Consider the following 26926-nt stretch of genomic DNA (forward strand, 5'->3'; position numbering starts at 1 on the left):
GTTGCATCGTCGAAAATGGATGTTTCGCTTGCGACGATTGGGAAAATCAGAGCTGAACATTTTCGAGAACGTACACGGTCTGTCAATAAATTTCGTCGAACGGTCCAAAAGATGTGAACGATATTAGCGGTTTAGGGAAATGACTCTATCGTCCATGGATGTAATCCTCCTTGTCGCAAAAATTATTCCAATTATCGTTTAAATTTTTCTTTTCAAATCTGTTTTCCATTAATTGGGTGTCTCGAATGTTTGAAGTAATAACTGGCATCATACGACTCTAATTTATAGTACGATTTTCATAATAATTACAGGTTAGGCTTAATAACAGAGCACCGGAGCCTCGACTTTTACACCGCTCTAAATGTGAGCTTTGTTTTTGCGTAGCGCAACAAAAGCAATAGTGTTATTAATAGCAGTGCCATTAACTTTAGCTGAATTTTCTCGAAAGTAGTCTACTAAAATCTTAACAGCGACGTCTCGCTGCAGTCACAGTAATATTTCGAAATTTATAATTTGCATATCCTGTTCGTTAAAATTTTCGACCGTAAGTGTTCACTGTCGTAACCAGCTGTACGTTTCAGCCGAACACAAGCTCGCGTATTTACACAAACGGGGCATGGATTAATACGGGTGTCGTAATAACCTTCTCTTTGATTGTATCTCGTAAACTGACCGTGGCCACAGTTTACTTCATTACTTGGCTATCCGCGCCTTTAACCGCGGCATTTAACGTTAACGGCCGATAATATCTCACGTAAATCGTCCGTGGAATGCGCAAAAACCAGACCCGCCATTCTTTCGCCGGTTACGCGTAAACTGACGAATCGAACTCTCCATTTCCGTAAATTACGACTCTTACAAAATCGATTCGGTAATTTACGCGTCTGCTCCCTCGTATTTTTATTCGCAGTCGTTGCGTCTTAACAACTTATGAGATTTATAAAATGGACGTCTGCTAGCGAAACAAACAACCCTCCAACGTCCCAAGAACAGTTGGCTTTTCTGATAAACTTTCCATTGCGAAGAATAATTATAATGTTATACGTAGAAAACACTAACTCAAAGAATATAAAACGCGCGTGGAAATTATTTTCTTTTTCCAAAGTAAACATAGTATGGATTACGATAGTACGTAGACGTTTAATTTTGGAAATGATCCTTAGAAGAATGTATATTAAACCTTCGAGCCGAGATTATGAATCTAAATCCGGCCCATAACAATCCAATTTTACTGTTTCAAATTATTCACCAAACGTGACGTAAGCGAACCATACTTTATCCATGTGTTTATTATGGCTTCAGTTCGGTTTCCCGTCTGTTCTGTCTGTGATGCATACTCAAGATCTTTATATAGTACAATAGTCTCAAGTTTTACCAAATACTTGTTGCACCGATAATCTTTGATTCTTGAAAAAATATAAGATTTGTATGGTTACTCGTATTTCCTTGAAAGTTTGCGAATATACAAAAATAATATTTGAGAGACCATTAATTAGGTATTTAATGGGTTAGTTAGATCGAATTGAGTTTAAGGGCACTTAATTATCTCACGTGCTTCGCCACGTGGTGGACCCAGAGGGCGATCGATCATCGATGCACGATTAACTGGATGCATTGCCCTGCGAACGCGTCCGAAGCACATACGCGATAATTAAATATACAAAAGAAGACCCTTATTTGGCTCTGTAATTACTTCGTACAATAGTGGATCTCCGAGCGATTGCATTTTCGTTCGTGCTCAAAACGATAACAGACATTGGAAAAAAGCGAAACATAGAAACATTTGCTTTTTTTATCGCGTCTATTAATTATTATTGGCCTGAATACCAACTACGATAATATGGTGATCCACTGGTATATGAAATACCCGACAATTATCGACACCCCATTATTTTCACGCCCGGCGTAACGACAGCGAGACATTCGAGCCTTACTTTCTATAACGCCAAAGTGCGGCTTGCACGTGTTTTTAATCGTTATTTCACAGAAATGGAGATTTGACGCATACAACTTGCGGCTTATTGGTCTCGAGGAGTTACGTATTCGTTGGAATAAATAATTATCAGCGCAACGCTTGATCTACGGCCTACGGGAAGTATCCTTTCTACGTGGCCTCGCGCGCACCCTTCACTTCACACAATACTTTCTGTATTGTAACTAATTTATATATTAACACATTATTATCAGTATCAAATCACAATTACCGCGACCCATCTAACTTCTAAATGCAATTTCGACGTAGGCTACCATACTTAACATTTGCATCGTTACGTGTACTTTTATAGGTATGTTGACACGATTTTAGTTTTATTTCCAATTTTTATAAAACACTTTCGTATGTTTTCACGATAGGAATACACGCGAATAAAACAGGAAACATTTAAATAAAAAGTTAGTAAAACGATATAGTCCCTTTTCCTTTATACAGGATGCCCTGACAATCGTGATGCAACAGAGACAAGGACAATTTTTCGAAAATATTCAATAAAATTTGGTTGTACGACGTTTCGTTATCGAGGAAAACGAATTTAAAAATTTGTAGAATATGCAGTGTAGTTGATTGATTGCGAGTCTTTAGTACAGATATCCGTGCAGCAAGCTGGTAGCAGGTTGAACCATTACTTTAATGGAATCAACCTTAGAAGATGAATGAGTTATCTCTATTTACGAAACAGTCATTGTATTTACAAATATATTATATGGAGTTTTATAAGCAGGAACGTGTCTAAGTATTTTGCTACCTGGGGCAATTTTGCTTTTTTGTAGACGTCTTACTTATTAAAACACATTTTTTTTTTACAGTTGTACTACAATTGTTGAGACACTATGTATTAATATTTTAGGTGCCAGACGATGCTGGAAAAGAAACATATCTAACCCAGTTTTTAACATTCAATTTACATGGAAGAATAGTATTCTAATAAAATCAAATTTTGAAAAATCGTTTAACCCCCCTCCCCCCAATCTCGTTTTACGATCGTCTTGATAACGTCTTAAATTATATATTTCTTCGATAAACATAATATATAAAATTTCCTATTATTTGATAGTATTATCTTTTTACGTGAGCACGTCAGAGGAAAAGCAATGCTTTGTTGTGGGATAATAACAAAAGAAACAACCGAACAGAAGTCTTAATTAAAATACTATACATGCATTATAGATACGAATACTTGTTATTCATAACATTATACATGTACTTTAACTAGTTTACGCATTCACGTGCTTGAAAACAGCTGTTTCAGATAATCGATATTGCACAATACACGTACAGGTATGCGTGTGTTTGCATCGATGTGGATATTTTCTTAAGTACATGCATTGTACGTGTAAACCGTGTAAACAAGGAGAAAGTATACAGGAAAAACCACTCTTCTGGAATGAAGAACTCGTTTCATTTAATGTACACGAAACGTATAAACCGAGATTCAATAAATTTTTCTTCGTAAGCCTGATTTTAATTCGCATCAAATGTATGCTGTGAGTCTCGGTTGCTGCTTTTCTTGAAAATCCGAGCAATATTTTCCATTCGTCGTAAACGTCATCGTTATCTTTCTATCTTGAGACCGGGAACTGGGAACTGGGTGTCTAACGATACTTCATACTCAAAGTCTACTGTTTCAACGAGGAATTCAATTTTTTCCAGCAATATTCCGAACAGTTTACGTTTTAAATGTTCTTAATGTAAATGTTTCGTCGTTCTCGATCGTTCTGCAATATTTGCGCGCATAAAACGATATTCCTTAACCATCAGAATCAGAATCAATTTCCATCGCGAATGAATGCTGACGTCAGAATAGATATTGGCTGACAGAAAGAGCCTCGTTCCTTTTTATGCTCGTTACACGGATAGACGTTTAGCGTTTCTAGAATTCTTAAGCCCACAGCGCTGTCGCGTGCATCGTACTGTATAATTTTAATTTTATCTCGCATCGACTGGCACCTTTCCTGCATTTAATCCATTTAATTCTAAGGTTCGAATACTTGACATTTTGGAGCACGGAAAACTAACGTGAAAATCACTTCATTTAACGCATAAATTTTATTTCGATTTAATAAATTGTTACACGCGTGTCAAGGCAATTTTTTTCTCTAATAAATAGCTATACGTTTCCTTTAACCCCTTTTCGTCGACGGATTTCGTCGAGCTAAATGCCACGGGAAGGAGTTAACGATCATCTATTCGAATAAAATTTTTCCCTATTTCTGGTTAAACCCTTTCTTTACTGATTCTCAAATAACGCGTGCCTTTGCTCTTTTCAAAAGTACAAATTATCATCGGACAGGCTCTTAAGTATTGAAATTATCGTTTAAAGAGAAACAACCTGCTTCGATGGTAATTAAAATTCTATTTTACCATATGGCTTTGAAACTGTAAACCGTGCACTTCTGTTTCAGCATGGTTTCTGGGATGGTTCATGTGCAAAGCAGTCGCTTATATACAGGGCGTTTCCGTAGCGGCCTCTGTCTACAGTCTTGTTGCGGTTTCCTTGGACAGGTATGTACACGTGCACTGAACTTTTCAAAGAATGATTGCGCTAGGCGTTTGCCGACAATCACTCGACAGTCGAAATCGTGCATATTATCGAGAACCAAGCACGATTACCGTAACAGTTATTGCAGGAATTTCACTGTATTCTTTCTGATTTTTTATTGTGCAAATAAAAAATAAATTAAAGGACTTTTGCTTCCGAAAAACTGAGAAGAATCAATGACATATCAAGATTTTTCACGTACCGTGATCCGTTCATCGATATCCACTTTATCTATATAATGAGCTTAGATTTAAATATTGGATGCCTTACCAAAGAATACAATCATTTCAATGGACAGCAATTTCTATTCATTTTTCTTTTTTAAATATGTAAGATGAGCACGATAAGGAATGTTTAGTGCACAATGAAACTAAACAATACATAACGTCATTTGACTACTTTTGAGAAGACAAGGAATTATTGTAGAGAAGAATATTTGATATACACTTCTTTTCGAACAGGTGTTTCGTATAAAAGAATCATCGCCATTTGATACGAATACACTCGAGTAAATGAAATAAATTTCAGAAGGTTTTCTCGGTATAACTAGTACGTGCATTCAGGTAATTTTATTCAAAATATAAAGTAAATAATGATACATCGAAAACAAACATTATTTACTCGGTCCCTTCAAGATCCATTATTTAGAATATTCTGTAACAAAGAGATGCTGAAAATTCTTTATTGTTTCGATTAATCACCATTACTGGTAGCTATGTATCCGATTAACTTTAAACACTGTGCTTTACTATGGCTATTAAACCCAAGCCCCCAGATAGCATCGCCAGAGAGCTATTTGCTTACACCTGTTCCCACAAATTCATTAATCTCTTCAAGGCTATCATTATACCCATACACTTTAACATTCAGTGTTCGGTATTTATATTTTAAATTATGTTATAACTGTAACGTAAAAGCAAACACTGACGTTCTCATATTTTTCATTCATTATGAACGGAAAAATTAAGATTAGGTAAAAATGAAAAGCGGTACAGATCAACTTTTGACTTTGCATTATGCTAACATCAATTTATCAGAATTTATTTTTTTCTTTTCTTTTTCAAATTCCTCTCAAACTTTTCTTACGATAACATCCTTTAAACAATTTTATTCGGTACAGATTACTGTTTCTATCGCAAGGACGGCGAATTTCTACAATTTTCCTTAAAATTGAGATGTGAGTGTTCCGAAACGATGCGTGATAGTCTCGTGCGAATTTCAATAGACCAATTGTGGGGTTACTTTGTAGAAACAATGCATACGACAAGCTTCTCACCGACACATAATCACTCTTCCTTCGCGCTACGAGATAATTAACAGACTCTACAAGCGTACAGACTGGTTGAGGTGACTCGTTATCGGGCCATGACTAAGCTCGTTCTCCGCGATGCGAAAGCAAACCAAGAAACTGGACAAATGTGCCATTACGTATTACGAAATCAATGGATCGCTTGCGACACGTCGTTAACGCATATTCTAACAGTGAAACATTTACTTCTCATCTGCATAGCGATGTGCTCTCTGCTGTAACAATTATGGTCTGCGTTACGAGCGGTTACGCGTCCATCGACGTGTTTCTGCGTTATTGTGACATTCTAACTGCTTTTAATGGATACCGATGTTAGCATCATAATAAGAACAAGGTGAGCGCTATATCATCGAATCGACAATCTCTCGGTGAAGCTGGATCTACGATCGAAGAGACGTCGACGGAACGGGATAGAATAAAGGAATTAGGAGCCCTTAACTCGCCTGAATTATGCAAAAACGCAATGTCGCGCTTGCACAATCCGTATAAAAAAAGTTCCATTGTAAAAAGATAGATGACATAACGGAATTTAACTTTTTGCGTCTTCACTTAGAACACAACTACGATTCGTTCCAGTTTCTAAAATGACACTGCACAATATTGGTCGACAGAATCAGAACTCTCGAAGGTCTGTGTTTGATTCGTAGGTGCATAAAAGTACGAGGAACCTGATCTCGATTGTTCCGCGCGTCGATCGCGAAGGTTAATAATTCCGAACGAAATTGCTGTTTACGGCATTCCATTCTATCAGATTAAAGCAACGTCGTACGCGGAGGAATTCAAAAAGAAGAGAAAGGACTGTGAAAGCGTTAATGATTCGAAGCATTAAAATTAACGAGTCATGGTGGTAGTTCGACGTGTCGCGATACACGTTTAGTCCGCGCTCGAACGTTTGATTGCTCGAAAATGTCTTCCAGCAGAGATTTGTTGGATATTTAAAATACGATAACTAACGGAAAGTTAATTCGTTTTAACGTAACTCTGTGTCCCTTAATTAAATGAAAATTATCTGCTGAATTTCCTTCCACCGTTTTAACGAGCTCATTGGCACGCTGCCATAAGGGGATGTACAAAAGGACGGGGTGTCCTTTGAAATTCTTTTTTCATCTCCCGAAGCCACCTTTTTACGTCTCGAATAACTTTGGCATCGTTTGCAAGCCCTGGCGTCGTACGCTACGGCGACGTCTCTCTCCCGAACGCCAACAAGGTCGCGCCATCGTCCCTTTGAAACACCGAAATCAGCAGACCAAGTTTCACCAAGAGTTCCAGACAAAGCGCGTTAGGTTTCCCCGAAACGAGTTATTTATTCTTTCGCTTCGTTTCGCGCGATATTGCCTCTTAGTCCCGTAATAAAAATGATGTATGTTAAACCGGTGCCAATACTCTAGGTGAGTCTCGCTTTTTTTTTTGTGTTTTGGACACCATTTTGTCCACTTTTCTCGCGTTTCTGATTAACCACCCGGACGAAACAGTCTGCTAGGATAAATAACAATTTAAGCGGACATTCCGACTATTTTTATGCATTATATTACGGTTTATAATAATATTTGGTATATTATTTTTATTTTCTACGCGAGCTGTATTTATGATATATTTCGTTATCAAAAATTTGATATGTTAAGAAGGGAACTTTTTTAAGAATCGAAGACAAATACTTTGACTATTTTCAGACCATTCAACTTGACTTTGTATTATGTAGCAAGAAATCACTGGACAGTGATTAATGATTAATAGTAGAAGGAAGAGAAAGATATTGCATGTCATCCCCGGGTATGGCGTATCCAGCAGACCCTGTCCTTTCGCTTTTAATGCCTTTCTGTGTCACCTTGGTGACAGACGTTGCTCGTGTCCCGTTTCAACCCTTACGGTTCATTCTCATAAAATAATTACTTTCTAGAAATATCTATTTCCGTCCGTGTCTAGTGACAGGGTGATTGTAAATTCTGCATTTTTTGATATTATTTTTTATTTTATTTTTAGGCATCAAGGATTCAAAACGTTTGAGATCTGGTATGCTACGTCGTCATTTTCATTAGGATCAAAGTATAGGGTTATAAATTCTTTTTATGTGAGTAGTACAATACCCGTTTGCAGAACCACTTCGATTGCAGTATATAGTAGTAATAACAATTTGGTCAACAAAATCTTGTATCTAAATTTTAATTTCATAATTCCTCGACAAGTATTAAATACCCATCGAAAATTCGAATCTTTTTAGCCTCTCCTAGATTCGCCACTGTTCGTACGCACTTATTTTTCTTCCCACGAGTATTTTCATCGAACGAGCGTAAATCATTTTGTCGCAAAGGTTCTGGTAGGACACGCGTTACTCATCGTAATAGATTAATCCCGCGAGAACCTCAGCTGGCGCGGATAGAATCACTCGGAAGCGGGTAATACGACTGGATATCGTCGACGAATGATTTCCTGTCAATTTCACGTTAGATGGTCCCCGGCTGCCGGTGGTGGGCTTGCGAAATAGTTTTATAGAATCCTCGGAAGCGATCGATCTCGCTGAAATTGCTTGGCGAAAGGGATCGTCCGTGACTCGAAGTTGTCTTACCCTCTGATCAACGCTCGGCCAGCGATGCATTACCCTCTCTATCGTCGCCATTTTTCCGCTCGTGCGGCGAATTGCCATCTCCGGAAATACATATATCTTTCCCGATAGTCTCGTCCTGGCGCAACACCTTTAGACGGACGTAAATCCAACGAGCCATCGCGGACTTCCGCCTTCGAGCGTGTCCTTCGAGGACGAAAAATCGAAACGTAATTGTTGGCGCTTTAATGCATCCAGATGAATGGGGGGGGGGGGGGGACTGAAATTGAATTTCGAACGTGTTCTTTGTCGAAAGCTCGACGACAGCTGCCTAATATTATTAACGCGACGGAAGGAAACTTCAAAGTCCGAAAGAATGATTGTTTTCTAGTCGCGACTTTGTAAATAGCCAAAAAGAGAAACGAGTGGACAATACAGTGCATCAGGATTGAAACGATCGCGACACCTGCCTATTTTTATTGTAAAGTTCCGTGAAACAATATAACACGAAGGCATTAAGGTCCGCCGACCGCAACAACTGGGGCGCATAGGTCAGTTACCTGAAACGGAGCAAACCGCGACCTTTAACAGCTCGTTGAGATGTTAATTATGAAGCAACCACATTAGAAATTGCTTATTTTACAAAGAATGACTTTTAACTTGATTTTTAACCAGCTGTTCCATTCTACATTTACAAGATAACGATTCGTTTATAATTTTCACATTGAAAAAACGGGTCCTTATTAATATCATCTAAGCCTTTCAAAAATCGAACACTACGAAATAAGAAATAGAGAGAATTGGAGTTATAAGCATTCTTCTCAACGCTGTTCTTTAAAATTTGAGTTTTTGAAAGTTCTGTCATAGCTTCATCGGTTTGGCAATAATACAATATTGCTTTAAAAAAATTAGGTTTCTAGATGTGTACTAAATTGTTAAAAAATTGGTGCTCCGATTTGGTAGTTTATCGCTGTAGCTTATCCAACGCGTAAATACGGCTTGGGCGGTGAATAAATTTCTTCCTCGAAACTAAAAATGTTATCGAAACGTACGAGCGGCCGTCGGATGAGTTATCGCGACACGTATCCGGGATTAAATACAGATAAGAGTTCGAAAAGCTTTTCGTTTATTTTTATCAACCGATTCTGGGCGATATGAATCGCGCTAGCGGTCGCCGCGGCATGTCAACCCACGTTTTGCACCCACCGAAAGTCGTGTACAGGACTTCCGTGAGGTTGACACACGACACCCTACCGCACTTGCTTCACGTCTCGATGTTTCGCGGCGATTGTGATTACAACACCGCGCTGGACTTCCTAATATGGCGTAATCCGGGAAGGAACGCGCCAAAGATGAGGAATGCGGTCTCTGTTACATAGTCGAACAGGACGAGTTGATATCGGGCAGCCAGAGCAGTTACTTAATTCGCGGGATCAATTATGTAGTCGATGATTAACACAGATTAGTGTATCGAAGTTTCTCTATAATTACTGGAATTGAAATTATTACTTTTCAATCATGATTTTGTTCTCATTATTCTCCAACTATATAGTAGCCTAAAGTTATGGTAGATTTCCACCTTCAAATTCTATTATAGTTTTCCACCTTCAGACTCTATTATAGTTTTCCACCCTTCAAACTTCATCGCAGCTTAACATCACTAAAATGCATCATAGTTTTCCCGTCTTCAAGATTCATTATAATCTTTCATTTCCAAAATTTATTATACTATAATTTGGTTCAGATACCCTATAAAAATAGTCTTAAAATTGTACGATCAAAAAAGACTATTTACTTCAGTAGTTCTGTCAGTAAATAATTACTTTTACAATAAATAAGAATTTTTTACTTCTTTCAAATCCTTGTTTACAACGATCTTTCTTTGCCCTAACGAGCGCCGTGAGTTCGCTAAACGTTAATTTTATATTATAATATACTAAATTTAAAATCCACCGAACGATACTTTCTCTTCATAACGATTACAGACATTCAGATTTCACCAGGACATAGCTGGATGGTGATTTATTTTATTTTTCTCACCGAAGTGTCAACAAACTGTCGCTTTTATAAAAATCAGAAGTGCAATTTCATTATATCTATTTTAACATTGGGAACATATGTTCTTCAGAAATTTCCAATTTTCTTCGAACCTTATTTCGGTCCATTGAACTCCCTTGAAATTACTATTGGTAACCGAACGCCCTGTAAATATGCACAACTCTAATCTCGCGCGGCGACTCGTGTATCCACTTGCTCTTAGGATCCAGTAATAAAAATCACGACACTTCCGTCAGCTGTAACCATGATTAAACCCGAAAGAAAATTCAACGTTCTCGAGTTACGCGTATGTCATCTACATGGTCAGACAGTTACAAGTGTTCGTGAAATCCGATTACTAATCGCGTTTTCACCCCAGCTGTTACATCGGTCGATCGAAGCGTCGGCGTTGGGTTTCGGCGGCACGTTCCACGGCTCGATTTCCGCAACTTTTCCCTCGGTTTGTCGTGGAATTCGAGAGCTGGTCCCTGCCAGAGACGGGCCAAGGGATGCTCGCGTACGGTCCCCTTGGCAGGATTCGAATTCCATTTAATCGAGACACAGGGGACCGAGCCACGCTATTCCAAGAATCTCGAAAGATTTTCCGACGCGTCCTCTCTATTTGAAAAACCGTCGCGCGCCTACACAGTGTCCAGCTGAAATCGTTCGACCGTAAAAGGGCCGATTCTTCCTTGGAAAAGCAAGTCGGCAATGCGTAATAAAATGTTTTCCTACGAGGCTCCGTTTTCGAGGGAGTCAATTGTAAATTACTGTTTTGTAATTGCAATTGAAAGATGGCAAGTAAAAAGAGACGGTTATTCTCGTTAACACGTACATACGTGTATTCTGAAATATTTTTTAACGAAAATAAATCTAGTAAGTTATGCACGTTTACGTAGTTACGCGGAAGAGTAAATAATATTTAAAACCAAATTGTATTCTTTGTATTACAATTCATTCTTGTACGAAGAATTAGCATGATAGAGAAAAATTTAATTTCACATTCTCAATCCTTACGAAAAAAATCGTATTTTGCATTTTCGATCTATATTTGCATAATTTATGTTTTCGGTTAATTACTGTACGAGGAATCAACGGTATTGGAAAAAATTTCGTTTCGCATTTTCGACTCTTTTTTTGTACAAAGAAACTGCCTTTGTTCGACTAGCTCAATATTTCAGTAAAATCCCTTTATATTCCGTAGAGAAGAAGAAGACCTTGGCTGCGTGTTTACAAAATCGGTTTGCATTTAGAGAGTATAGTTGGTCGTTACGTTTCATACATACAACGTATACTTACCCTGACCAGTCGGTTGTGTGTCACCCACACACGGTAACCTGGCCGTGTAAACGCAAGCAAGCGATTGAACTATTTCCACATACAGTGTCTTAACCCAATTCCCCGATCCGATCGCGAGGGGTTGAAAGCACGCGATTGGCTCTTTGCCTGCCGTTTCGTACCGATACCGAACGTGCATTGGGCAAACAGCACCCCACTCTGATCGCCTGACCGGCTGACTCAACCGGCCGACGCATAACGTCAGACTGTCAAACGGCGAACCACGTGATCAAATTTATAACGATTTTTTGAAATCGACTTTTGTATAAAAGGACCGCCAGCCGATACATTGAGCATAAGCTTACCTACTTTCGACAAGTAACCAAGCAACCTACAACCCAATCAACATGTTCAAGTTGGTAAGAAGAACTTGTTTACTTTTTCTTTACTAAACCACGGTCGATCGGTTCACCAGTTTCGTGGAAAATTACTCTCGCGGCTATCGACTTGCGATCATACCTTCCATACATTAAAAAATCAAGATAATATTTCTGGACACGTACGAGAAACTAAATTTGTAATTTCGAGTGGAACCTTCGATTCTCCAGTAAAAAACCTACTTTTCGATTATTGCTTTAACACGATAATTCCATTTTTCAACATTTTTTCTCTAAATTAATCAGAGTGCTGTTCCGTTTGCTCGTACGAGCATCGAATAGAAGCACGATCAGGGAATCGTCTACTCTTCGTTGTTCACAATTTTTCGAATACTCGATGACTTCTCAATTTATGGCAGCAATTGTTTTGTAATCATTCTTTAAATCAATTCGTATCTGCTTTTTCGAAATTTCTCGGTTCTCTCGGCGAAGAATAGATTCCTCGCAAATCGACAGACAATTATTCGGCCCACTCTTGGGTATTGGCTAGGCAAACACGTTCGAAATAGACCCGCGTAAATCGAACGGACGCGTTAAACAGCACTCTGGGAAAATTCCTTCTTCTTCGATCGGCAAGCCGTCGATTCTCGACGGGAAAGAAACGTATCGCGGTTCCCGTCGCACCGTGACCTTTCCGCCTCGCAACGTGCACGCCCCGTATGTACGAACGGGCCCTTACGTTCACTCGAACGGACACCGAGTTTCCATCCGGTCACAAAAATCCGAGCGAAACCACTGGAGCATGCACATTGTTAGCCAACATCGCTGGCTGGCCGAGTCAAACGGCGAACGCAGCCGGACAAAATGGAATGCAGCTCGAACGCTTTTCTCTCTCTTTATATATACGCGTTCCTTCGCGAAACCCCATCGCGTTTTCTCGCGTACCGCACGCTTGGCTATTCTTGCGTCAACGTCACTTGCTTTGTAATCTCCAACACGCGAGTCAATTATACGAGTATCGGTTTCTGCGGGATCGCTGATAAGTGCATTCATGGGTTTGACGTCTATCGAAGCCACCGCGAACGCGTTCCTTGCGATTGTTCGCTCCGTGGACGACAGTTTCTGATACATCGTTCGGAACCTCCTATCTATCGCCTCGAAGAAAGACTCTCGTTACGACGTAGTCGTGACGGATGGTTTAAGAATTATTACAAACGATATAGATTCAAAAACTCTTCTTATAATAATGGCTACATGTTTCATTTTCATGACAACGCGATACCGGTTCGTTCGTTACATGTCGGGCTAGAGAAATTCAAGAATATTAAAAAGTCTGTTCCATTTATGGAGATTCAAGAATTGGTTCGTTGCACGGTAGACTGTAGAAGTTTAAGTTCAGATCAAAGATACAGATCTAGTTGACACTCGTGGAAGGCGACTAAAGATGATCGAAACTCAGGGATTTTCGTCTTCTGCGAAGATGTAATCGCTCAAAGGGTTATACTACTGAGGGTAAATGTCGCGAAATTTGGTCCAGAACGTACAGAACGAAGCTCGGATACGAAGATCGAGAGCCAAGTGGGTTGGGGTTGAGAGTAACGAATGGTGATATTCCCCACAGGCTGTCCTCGCCGCCGTTTTGGCTGTCGCTACCGCTGCTCCCGGTGGTCTTACTGGCATCGTCGCCGACCATGCAATTGGACCCATCCAGGCTCCTCTGGTCCTGGGCGCCGCTGTCGCCGCACCTGCCCACGCCGTGATCGCTGCCCAGCCCGTCTCCCCCATCGTCCGCACTCCCGCGATCGTCACCAAGTCCGTCCTCACTGCCGCTCCCCTGCCCCTCCTCGCCGCCCATGGAGGTTTGCATTAAATGACGGACTATTCTATCTTACCACCGCCAACTCACGACGAGACAGCCCCCTAGAAAAGCACACCACACCACCCCCACTCTTCCTGCGTAAATCGTCCCCCTTTAAAAACAAAAAAAAAAAAGGAAACGAAGGAAAGACCATAGCTCGAAGAACGATGAGAAAGGAACCAAAATTCACTTCCCCTGCTATCCAAGCATCAGGATGACGTCCAGCCACCGGATTCACCACGTGCGCGTCGCCGACAGCGAAGCAGCGCGAAGGACATTCAGGATAATACGTCCACGACGCGAGTTCACGGTTTTGGATCGCGTCCCAATCGGCTAGTCTCTTTCCTTTATGTGCATTCGCGAATTTTAGATCATCAATGTAATTCGGACATTCGCATCTCAATCATTTTGTACCATCATCCAGGACCCCTACCCCTTTGGCCATACGGAATTTTAATAAAATTTTATTTAAAAAATACGCTCGTCGGTTTACCCTTATTTCAACGGATTTACACCCTTTTCGTGCCTTTGGAAAATAATCGTATCGCAAAATATTTTACGTATTCTATACATACGTGGTACACTCAGCTCGGAGAAGAAGTTAACGTTATGAGTGTGAGTGGTAGCCAAGGAGATGATATGGTTTATCGATCTATATAATTGTAAATCGAGATGATTCTTCCGTCACGAGCAGCCATAGAGTAGTTTCCTATTTTACATTATACAGATTGTGTTATTTTGTATTATTCCGTTTTTGTTTTTCATGTTTGATGCGTGTTCTAACTACTTGGTAAATCCCAACGGTGGGCGTCACTACATAATGATTTATATTCACCATTGCAAAAAAGAAAAAAGAAATTTGAAGAAGATGCTCTGGAAACGATAGTTACTTTTTATAATTCGTACACGCCGATTTTGATGAAAATAGGAGAGAGAGTTATACATCGACGCACACCGTTCAAATCGTTGCATCCCTGAAATAAAAAACCAATAATATTCACCATCAAAAATAATATTCATTCGCTATCGATACAAGAAAAAGAATTCTGGGGAGAATATGTACCTAGAAACTTCCGAGATTTAGAATTCGTTTTCTCGGAAAATCTCCGAAACCAGACACCGAATTACTTTCGTCTTTCCGAGCATTCACCCTGAAAGCTGCTGATAAGAAAAATACGTATCCACACGTGTAACGATACTTCGTCTGATACCGCAGACGCGACCGGACGAATGTCTGCTGTTGTCGATGTATGTAAATGGCCGCATAAACCATGTCCTCTGTGCCAAGTCTTCGAACACCCCCTTCGTTTACGACCGTTCCAAACTATCTCCGCAGAAAGTTCTTCGCCCTTTGCATCGCGTGGTGTGTTTCGAAGCTTTCTGGTCGGTGCCAACGGCACGACAAATTTTACTATCGGCGTAAAAGACGTCGAGCGACTTCGAAAGCGAAATTAGTTAAGAAAAGGGAATAAGTTCGTTTTGAGGGCGTTTTATTTCACATTTCGAACGGGTACAAAATTAGTTGGCCACGCTGCCGCTTGGCGGAACGTTTTCGTAGAGGTTGTTGGTGGAGTTTTAGGTGATGTGTCGTCAATAGAGGTAGACCGAGCCAGGATGTATCCACTTGTATCCGTGACTGTAAGATAGAGGAACAGCTGCAGGGTGGATTGGCAGGACTTTCACGTAGGGGTGCGAATAGACCAGTGGGGGTGCAATCAGTGGCGGCACCGGGGCTGGCGCACACGTTACAGCCACCATGGCTACAGCCAGTAGTAACATCTGTTGAACACAAAGGACGATTTAAGAAAAACATGTCAAAAATCATATTATTTCTAGGCTTCTTAAACGATAGACGCAACTTGATGTTCTATACGGTTGGAAAATAGTTTCCTAGTGTCGAATAAACAGTGTCTTGATGTCCTTTGTGATATTTAGAACAAGATTTTAATCCTAACGAATCCTTGGCCCAAGTGGTAATTTTACCGTTCTTGAAGAATATATTTAATTTGATGCCTTGATTAGAAAGTGAATTTCAGCACAGTAAACCAGAAACCATTTAGACCACGACTATCGAAAGCTAGATGTTGCAAATTGTACCGGATAAAACGTAATCTGGTAAAGAATAGACTGTGTCTTGATGTCCTTTACGATACTTACAATTAGAATCGCCCAACAAGATTTTGTGTAGCGATATCTGACGAATCCTTGGCCTAAGTGATATCTCTTTTTCGAAAATACTTTGGAGATTACCCGGTTCTGCTAGTCCTTACTAATCGAATTTTAAATAACTGTCATGACATTCTCTCTTAAGTAACCAAAATAATTGTTAACAATTCGCAAAACCTATTTCTGTATGAACAAACGGACAAAAATTCTAAAAGCGTGTAACTCGGTTTGAATACGTTATTCAAAATTGATAGTCGGATAAGAATTTACCAATCTCTGTACTGAACGAAAGAAAGAAATTACGTTTACCGAGGATGAAAAGAAAAAAGGAAACATTCCCGCTGAATTCTCTAAAATTCTTTCGCAAGGCTAAAACACTTTAGAAATATATTCGTTGCTAATTGAAACGTGTACTTTACGTAAGCCATAATACGATAGACAGCTCGGTAATAAGTACGAGCTTCTGTCCTCATTAACACGCGCGGCCAAAACTTTCGAACGTCGCCGCGCGATCATATACGTGCACGTAAGTAAGCGCATATATAGGTACGATAGGTATACTTGCCAGCTTGAACATGTTAAACGTTTTATCGGCTTTTCCGTTCGCAAACACGAAGGGACGCAAATGGATACTGCTGTTGGCACTACAGAAATCGAACTCTTTATATATACGAGCCGTGTCATCTTCATTGTTTGCCGCGGCGCTATAGGCGGGCTGCAGCCTCGATCGTTCCGATAATCCGTGTCCGCGAATCGAGCGATTTTTTTCGTCCTTCTTGTCTGCATCTTCGCCGAACGTAGGCACCTTCGCGTCATAAATATGCAACGGGACGTGTAGCACTCGGAAGTTGACGACGGCAACCGCTCGCAGATCGGTATCGCGGTCTCTGATTTATAGAAGGACTCTTTAGCGTCGACAGCGACGGCGCTCGCGTTCGTTTAATCGAAGGACGCGACTGTTTGCCGCTGAGCTTTGATTAAAAGCAACGCGTCATTCTCGCGAGGGAAAACGAGGACTTTTGCTGCTCAGAAATAAAAAGGTCCCTCGCTAATGAACCCTGCACGTTCCTCGATCGCGGAGGATCCTCCAATGCGGATGGCGGTTTGATCGATAATCGCCAAAATCGGCAATCATTCGGATTCTGGTGCACCTACTGCGTGCAACTTTACGTTATTATTTCCAGTATTGTGTAACTGGAAACTTTGTGGTGGATAAAATATTTTTGACACTATATATTATATTTTCAACGTTTGCGTACGTTTAGCTTTGATTTGGGCTGTTAACGAACAACAATAAGTGAGTTAAGGTATCTAAATCATGTACAAGAAAACACCCCTTTAATCAGAGCCGGCATTTTGTATAAAACTCGACTTTCTAAATGAATGGAAATGCTTTTGCAGATTCGTGTTCTGTGAGTCCAAATCTTTCCATTGCAATCAATTCCTAAAGAATCGCAACAATTTTTCATTTCGAGAACGGTGTAAACCCTTAATTAATGAACGCCGCGGTGTCTATTCGAGTTTCTTTGATGCGCAGCCCTTCTTTTGCATGATAAAGAGATATTTCGCGCATTGGGTGGATTTTATCGACCTCGAGGATGACTGGGGACAAGGCTTCTCCAACGACGACGCTGCAATTTCCGGGGGTGGGGGCGTGGGTCTGTTCGGATCCGTTGGAAAACGTTGCTTAATAAATTTCCCGCGAACAACGCCTTATCGGGACGAGTGTTAGCACGATGTGGACTCGTTTCGCAGACTGCGACTCGGGAATGTCGAGTTGCCATCGCGTGTAGGAGACCTTGCTGTGTCTGCACGCGGCTGCCACGTCCGACCAAGCGGAACCGAACCGAGAGTCTTTCGAAACCGCGAATAGAATATACATTTCCATAATGGAGGTATAAAAACGAACAGTCGCTTTTCGTTGCTGCGTAGGAGTCTCTCGTGCTTCGAACTCGTATCCCCGGATCATAAAATGACAGCGGACTCTCGACGAACAATCCCTCTTAATGGATTGTCCGCCGTGTGCTTGGACATTATGGCATGGCTCAGCCGCCTAGTCGTTCGAAAGCCTGCTGCGCGTTTATTTTTCATTTATCTATTTTATTTAACGACCGTATACGTCGTAATGAGAAAAACGAACGCACGGACTCGAACGCATTGCGTATAAAAGTGGAGGCTTAGCGAATTCCAGTTTTCCAACATGGACACATAATCTGACTTAAAAGTATAGGACGAACGATACAATATTATTAGGTGCAGGGGGTCCTACCTACAAGATAATTCATGAGATTTGTCAAATATTATTCTTGAGTTAGGTACTCCGTTTAAGGGCGTATCTAAATGTTCAGAATGTCAATGAAATAATTTAAGGGAGATATCTTCTGTGGATTGAGTAATGCACCTTTAATTTAGTCTTATATACTGCTATTTAAGATTTATTCTAAGTTACTACTGATATAATACCAATATAATACTAAAGTACGCACGCCCATCCATAGATAGAATAGGATATAGGCGTATCGTACTAAAGGGTCGTTTACATTGTGGGCAGTACAACAATATCAGACTATTGTGAACACTGTTTACATATTTATGTTTCAAGTACAGTCCTTCTCGTAACAATCCTTGTCGTTTTCTGAAATTGCACTCGCGGATCGAGACAGCCCGTTATCAACATGCCGCGATCGACGATGATCTATCCACCGACATAAATCATCGAAGCAACAAAAATGAAAGTTTCGTATCTCTCGTCGTATCTCATAATTATTATGTATCGATACAGTCCCAGGGACGATGCCAGGCATAGAAAGAGTCTTTCGATTCTTCTATTTTTAGATATCTTTTATCGTTTACAATTTGAATAGAAGATGCATCTCGAATAAAAGGGTTGATTTCTCCCTTAAAGTACTTTACTCTTCTAACGTCGATCTTCCCGTTTGCAGGTTCTTGGCGATTTGGTGGCCGCTGAAGTGTCAGATCACGAAGAGGCGAGCCAGGATGATGATAGTGGTGATCTGGTTCATCGCTCTGACGACAACGTCGCCGTGGCTGCTGTTCTTCGACCTGGTCGCCATTTACGACGACGACCCAGACCTTAGGCTGTGCGTGGACGAGTGGCCTCACCCCGAAGACGGCGCCCTCTTCTTCCTCATCGGCAACCTGACGCTCTGCTACGTTCTTCCGACGATTTTGATATCCCTTTGCTACATTTTGATCTGGATCAAGGTGTGGCGAAGGCATATACCCACCGACACCAAAGACGCCCAGATGGAGAGGATACAGCAGAAGTCGAAAGTGAAGGTCGTGAAGATGCTGGTCGTGGTCGTGATACTGTTCGTCCTCTCGTGGCTGCCGCTCTACGTGATCTTCACGGTGATCAAGCTGGGCGTGAACGTTGCCGATCGAGAGGACGAGATCCTTCAGATCGCGACGCCGATCGCCCAGTGGCTGGGCGCCAGCAACTCTTGCATCAATCCCATCCTGTACGCGTTCTTCAACAAGAAGTACCGTCGCGGTTTCGTGGCGATCCTGAAGAGCGGACGCTGCTGCGGCAAGATCAGATACTACGAGACGGTGGCCATCATGTCCTCCTCAACGAGCATGAGGAAGTCGTCCTATTACGTGAACAACAACAATTCGTCGACGAGGCGGGCCTGCCATGGGCCCCCCGTGCACCAGGACAGCAACGTTTCCTACATATTCAATCACACTGGCGTCTAAGCACGAATCCTGTCGCGGAGAGATTTGATGTTCGGTTATTCCGGGGCTGGCTGCCCGGAACGGGTTTCAAGCGAGCCGGTCCGAGGTTCCAGGTAGCGCTGATCGCACCGATTGTCGCTCGGATCGGATAGTCGTCGACACGGAGTCGAACAGAGCTTTTCGTTCGCGATCGTATGTAATACGTCGCTGCGTGGGTCGACCATCGCGAAGAACAACGTTTCTCGAGTCCGTCGTTCATTCGTTCGTCGCGTGAAATTGTATTTTGTTAAGAACCAACCACTTTCGACGGTTCCGTAGGCTCACCGTTGTCGTAGATCCCTCGCTCCGACATATCCGGGGGCCTGATCGTCGAATTCCAGGGTTATGGAAGCGTCGGGGGCCTCTTCCTTTTTCACGAGCGTCTTTCTAGCTTTGTAAGGAATCAGCGGAACAATGGGACCGAGTCGCCTGATTGCGATTAGCGGAGATGTATGACAGCGGCGAGCAGAGGGCAGCCGGAAGACGCGTTGCGTGAATGGGAAGGCGAAGAATATCGAGAGAGTCGAGTATTTGAGTCTTGTCGTTTCTCGGCGTACGCTAACCACCGCTAAGTGTATTATTGATTCTGATTTATGGGTTTCGCGCGCCTTGCAGGGTCTGGGGATCTTCTAACTGCGAGCTCGCGATAGGCTGTAATCGCGCGCGAATGACAGACTAGAGAAACGAGACGATATCGACTCGTTTTTCGACTATCGCTGGTGCGTTCTCGAATTACGTAACGCCACTGAAATATCTCTGTGCGTTGCGTATTTCATACACGATGTGTCTATACACGCTACTGGTGTAGAACGAGAGGGACAGACAGTGCGTATTATAGGAAGGGAGACGGAAAGATTGCTAAACATTACCTCCTCGTACGAGAAATACAGATTACTAGGTATTCTACTTGTACTTATCGTAGCACGGTCGACTCCAACAGGTATATACACATATATTTTCTTATTGGAACGTTAGACGATTCTAGTCTTCTTGGGATTTCTTAAGGTGCCATACATTACATATGCCTATATAAATTACTCTCGAGACTATATTAAGGCGGAACGCGCGCCAAGCGACCCAGCAGTGCGCAACGACGGTTTTAACGTTAACCGATTCGATCGAAATAATTAACGATTCACGCGCTTTCGTCTTTTGCCCGCGTTATCAACGTTGCCTCCTTCCTCCAACCGTCGCCTGTCCCTATCCCTGAGCCATCTTTACGCCCACCCACCACCAACCCCGTGTCTACGTGTCCCAGAGAAAGACGGAAGTGACCGACTTACCGTTTTGTCTCGAATTATTCTCGATCGATTACATGTGCGACGAATTAACGCGGTCACTGGCGACAATAACGACCTTTTACGCTCCAGGGGAGTAACTCCTGTTACGAGCTAGTTCAGAGACCATGTTACGTACCGATGGCAAATGGTCGACGATAAAACTGCCGCTACCGTTCGGATTTATCTGCCATAATATCGCCAAAGGAAGACCAGAGGACGGTAAACGTTCGATGGTTGTCGACCATTAGTCGCGTGTGCGTATCTTTTTTTAGAAGTTGATCTCACCGATTGAATCGTAGGGAAACTTACGTATATTACGCGTACTTTCGCGCTAATCACATTCAACGGATAACCCGTCAGCATGGAAAGACCGTACGTCATGTTGCGCGTACGATTAGGTTACGATGGTTTTAAAACCCAAAATTTAATCGAAGACCATTTGTCGTCGTTTTGAATTAGATGTTCAAAAACAGTAAACACACAATCTGTGCTTTCGAAAAAATAAATTTGAATGTCACTGTATCTTTTAATCTAATATTCTATGTTTCCTATCGTTTGACTTCGTATTAAATTCAGCATAGGAAAACAGAAAGTTGACAGAACGTTCATTTTTAATTTTTACTTTACGTTTGTCATGTGCGTTAACTAAAGTTTAGATCGCTAAAAAATTGAAGACAAAGTAATCGACTGGTATGCGTAATAGGGCTAGTTTTACTCGGATCGATGTCTGTTCCGCGAGATGTTTTGCATGCTGACGGATCGCCGGAGAATTTCGTCGACCTTATGCGAATTTTGCGCAGCGCTGTTCCTCGATGTCAGAGGACACTCCGTCGATCTATAACGGATCGTTTCCGTGTGAAGCGCGTGCCGGGATTGGGAATCAAATTCGTATCGTCCGCCCGTTAGACTTCCAAACGATCAACGAAGAGACGGCGAGCGGCATTTTACCCGGGGATTCACGGCGCTAGGCGTGCTCGTGTTCGCGACTGGCCGTTGAAATTTACTCCCCGACACTTTGTAAAAATGTAAGATGGTACGTCGTATAAGAGCTGTGGGATTTTATGATAGAGCAACTATTTTCGTAAGGTTTTTATACGTGGCGAGACAGGATCTAGATGTAACCGAAACGTGCGAAGTATAACGTATAGACGGTCGTGAGATACCTTATTCATATCTATTGTGGCTCAACGATGTCGGGCGATGTCGCGTGACATAATATATAGGATAAGAACGATTTACTGTTAAGGGTAACAAACAAGTACACACAAAAAAATGGAGATACAGAGAAGACAATTGTAAAACGGAGGGCCCACGTTGAGGAAATATTATAAAATCTCGAGGAGCGACTGTATACGCACTAAACGTGACTAAGCATTTAAGTTACACGATATAATGCATAAGAATGTAATGTTTATATAGTACATATTACACGTGGAACTAAACGTCTATCTGCTGTCTCTATGTAAATATGTAACTTACCGTATGTAAGTATATGTGTACATATACACGTGTATACGTCTATGTATACGTATACGTATGTGTGTATGTATATGTATGTGTATATGTATATATATCGCTGCGATGTTGTAACTATATACACCGCCGTTACCTCCATTCTTGTTCATTATTTCATCGGAAGCATTAAGTCCCATTAATTCCCATCGGAGCGCACGATCGTCGTTTACTCGTTCGCCGTCGTGCAATTAGTTTCTGCACGCACACTAAAACCGAAAAACAGACTTCGAAAAGTTCCTCGCATTGTTTGTTATTATCGATAACATTTTAAATTGTAGAAAGTGGCCTGAAGAAAGAATCGAACGGATACAACATTTAGAAACAATAATTTGAAGTTTTATCATCAACTTTGGTTACGTCAAATTTTCCTATTATTGTTTGTATTTCTGTCTTCAAGATCGTCATTAAAATGCAGTAGTGAGAGGATCAAGTATATAGCAAATAATATCGAAATCTTATGATATTTATTCGAATCCTGTGTAAATACTTCAGAAAACAAAAACAATAGTTACAAGTAGAATCGAAACCCCATAGAATATGTTCGAACTTTATATGAATAGGAGAAAAAATAATAGACATATTTACAAACCGTAGTCGAAGCGTAGCCAAGGAAAGTTTTGTAAATAAAATTCTATCGTATTTCTACCTCAATTGCTAATTTACAATACGATAAATTAACATTGCATTTCTTGAAGTTTATATTTTCATTCGACATTACGTTTGAAAGGTGTTATAAATTTTTTGATTATTGTAATTAATAATATGTACAAAACGCAGAATATTTATTATACTTGGATGAATGTAATTTACTATGAAGTTAATTAACAATGAAGTATTTTAAGGATATTTTCTTATTCATTTAATTGATAAGTATATTTTCAAACTTTGTACCTACTTACTCCGGATTTTAATCCTAATTAGACGATGTATCATGTATTTCATAGATGCATGAAGCGAAACATGTTTTTTATAAATAGTACTCGATTTTTCAAAGTGAATTTTGGATACCGAATTTATCGATACTCATGAGTAGAAATTGTGCTTGACCCTGCCACTGTTGTCACTGCAAACGGAAAATCATTAACTACTTGATCCAAGTTAATTAAGATTCTCTTATTTATTGAGAGTTCTATACAGGGTGTTCGGCCACCCCTGGGAAAAATTTTAATGGGAGATTCTAGAGGCCAAAATAAGACGAAAATCAAGAATACCAATTTGTTGATGGAGGCTCCGTTAAAAAGTTATTAACAATTAAATTAAAAAATTTTAAATCGTTTTGGAAAAATTATTTTTGGTTGCAGGGCTCAATTATAAGCATTTTTGGTGAATAGACATATCCCTGAAATCCTACTCACTTTCGAGAAAAAAATCGGGTAAGTGCCTAAATTTTTCGGCGAAAAAAAAAAATTCAAATCATTCTAAAAAAATTATTTTCAGTTGCGGGGGTTAATTACAATCATTTTTGGTGAATAGACATACCCCCGAAAACCTATCCACTTTCGAGAAAAAAATTCGAATAGGTAGTGAAATTTTTCGACGAAATTAAAAAATTTCAAATCGTTCTAAAAAAATTATTTTCAGTTGCGGGGGTTAATTACAATCATTTTTGGTGAATACACATACCCCCGAAATCCTATCCACTTTCTAGAAAAAAATTCAGTACGGACGAAACTTTAAACGTTAATAACTTTTTAACGAAATCTCCATCAACAAATTAGTATTCTTGATTTTCATCTTATTTTGGCCTCTAGAATCTCCCATTAAAATTTTTCCCAGGGGTGGCCGAACACCCTGTACAGCATCAAATGTTTCTATCCTATTCTCAGAGCACTCTTTACAATGTTGATTCTAAATACCGCAGCGTTTCAAGTATTGCCAATAAGATTGTGAATATTTCGTGAAGATTGTCGGTTAGGTTAATGCTTGAAATCCTGGTAATAATGTCATCTATAGTATTGTCAGTACTCTAACTATTTTGATATTACATCTATTCCAAATATCACTGTCAACGATATTCTTTGTACTTTAAATACTTGTGTCGTCCAAGTATTGTCAATAATCTCGTTGACGATTTTTGTATTTCACATATTGCCAACAATACTATTCCCAGTAATACCAATCATGCGAGGACTTTTCGATCAAAATGTTCGAAACGTAAAAATTGACTGTTATCTGCGTGACGTTTAATTAGCCAGATGATTTCTCGACAGCTATTTGTATTTCTTGAATGCCTCATGCCTTTTAGTATATACTGGATAATTTAAAAAATTTCACGATGTTTAAATTTCGTACAAAAGTACAATATCATTCTGAAATCGATTCTCGAATGTTTGGGAGTAAATTTAAGCAACTTTCGAAATGAGAAAAGTTCGTAATCGTAATCATTATATTTCAAAATCATGCACATTAAAAATTTAGTAAAAATATTCCTATACTAAGTGTGCTATTTCTGATATTTGGTAATTTTCTAAAATTGAAAATGAGAGAATTGTAATTTCCACAGCTTCCAACTTATCGAACTCAAGACATTCTAAAAATAAATCAAAACCAAAAAGTCGTGACGCAAAGAAACTACTTCTAAGAACACTACTACAGAACTTGTATCGTATCCAAAATGAGCGAAATATACTTCCAAAGTTCATCCATCCGCGCTAGTTTCCGCTTTTAAGAAATAAAACAGGGACCGTAAATTTCCTTAAAAGCGGGGTAGGTTGCGATATTTGTCTCGAATAGATGAATCGCGCGTACCATATAAACAAAAACAGTAGTGAAGATGATTCCGTTACTTGAATCTGGTAGAGACATTGTCGTTTGAAAGTGGAAATTATTGTACGACCAAGTTATCCTAAAACTTTCTTCTAAAACGATTTATAAACGATACACATATCAAACTTCTAGCGTTCCAAAGAATTTAGCTCGTTGATGTTTTTAAGCTGGCCAATTAATTGTCACGCTTTTGTCATTCGATACGTTAATCTGGTCGACGATTTCGTTTATTGCTACAACTCTGTATGTTTTATGTTTATTTCTGATTACTATGGCGTGTGGGCGAACGAGCAATCGTCATAAATAAGCACACACTCGAGATTATCGAATCAAGCATCAGCGGATGCGTCGTTTGGTAAAATTAACGCAACCGGGGGATGTTACTGTTCGAACAATTCGACAAGATATACAGAAAGATTAACGTTCGTCGGCACAAGTTCAACGTACATTGTTCATCTTTTAAGCGGGTACAGTAGAACGCCATTTATCGCAACGATTGCAAAACTAAGTCAAGTAGATGTTAAAACGTGTATTTGTAGAAACGTTGCCTTGGAACTTGATCGCAAAAATTAACTTCTCTGACAGACTCAAAAGGAAATCGATGGTTATTAATTTTAAAACGTAACGGAAATTATTTTCATTAATTTTTACACAGTTTCATCTGCTATTAAAGTTATCGTTGTTATTTAAAATCATTTCAAATATTAGGCTTAAAGCAAAAGAACTGCTTACGTGTTGCACTTCTAGTTCTATGAACGATGATACCTTAACTCTCGATTAGTATATATATATTCACGATAAACAACGTTGCTTCGTTAATCTTTGTTGTTATTAAATTTGAAAGAATTTGGAGGTGTTTGACTTTAGATCTTCGACTGTTGAGAAAAGGAAAATTTACTATCGCCAAGGAGATAGGAATGATTAATTGAACGTTAACCTTCGTTTAGTTGTTATTTGTGAAAGGTTTCGAAGGCTCTTAAGAAAGGAAATTTTTTGTTATATAAAGTTGAATGTTCGAAAAAAATCTGTTATAATCTATCTTAAGCGTTAGAAACCGGTTTCGCGCATGCCTTGTTAAATTTGCATACTTATTTATCGGTAATGTTAATTAATGGGTACTGTTTGGGTCGAATGGTTAAGGCTGTTAGATGCAATAGATCGCTCGAAGTAATTGAAGGATCGCGTTCCTTGACTCTGCAGAACTATGAATTAAATTTTGGAAACTAAAGAAACACGAGTAGACGATCCTGCAGTTATTTTGAGCAGTTTATTAATCGTTTATCGAACGAAGCTGTTCCCTCGCTTGTCCAGATAATCGACCTTCTACTGTATGCGCGCGAAGTACGTGTGTTGTATCAATAATATATTCGTTGTTCGAGAACCGACAAATTATAAAAGCGTTGCAGTCAATATTGTTTTAATCCACGACGATAGCGTATTTCGCGTAAAGTAGATTGTAAGGAAATAAGAAACGAATATTAATGTTTCGATCCCCTCGCACATTGTACAGTGTTGCTTCTCGGGTTGT

At 40.1% G+C, this 26926-nt stretch overlaps 2 protein-coding genes across 3 annotated transcripts in view; both read left to right on the forward strand.

The window, feature by feature from the left end:
- The window catches only part of Sifr (SIFamide receptor), an 87331-nt gene extending 63524 nt beyond the window's left edge, over window positions 1-23807 (forward strand). The window contains exons 2-4 of one of the 2 annotated variants that reach the window (XR_013080392.1): window positions 4399-4498; window positions 19042-22736; window positions 22785-23807. Coding sequence is in view for 1 of the 2 variants with exons in the window: in XM_076774265.1 (XP_076630380.1) it covers window positions 4399-4498; window positions 19042-19819 (878 nt within the window). In the remaining variant the exon portion in view is untranslated. Of the gene's footprint in view, window positions 1-4398; window positions 4499-19041 lie in introns of both variants that reach the window. The other variant, XM_076774265.1, reaches the window with a different exon arrangement.
- Window positions 12069-14390, forward strand: LOC143346295 (uncharacterized). Its single transcript, XM_076774266.1, has 2 exons — window positions 12069-12117; window positions 13697-14390. Exons 1-2 carry the CDS (start codon window positions 12106-12108, stop codon window positions 13943-13945), a joined length of 261 nt encoding a protein of 86 aa, XP_076630381.1. The 5' UTR covers window positions 12069-12105; the 3' UTR covers window positions 13946-14390.
- Window positions 23808-26926: the final 3119 nt, after the last annotated feature.

The sequence above is a fragment of the Colletes latitarsis genome, chromosome 10 (genome assembly GCF_051014445.1).
Source record: "Colletes latitarsis isolate SP2378_abdomen chromosome 10, iyColLati1, whole genome shotgun sequence".
Classification (NCBI taxonomy): domain Eukaryota; kingdom Metazoa; phylum Arthropoda; class Insecta; order Hymenoptera; family Colletidae; genus Colletes; species Colletes latitarsis.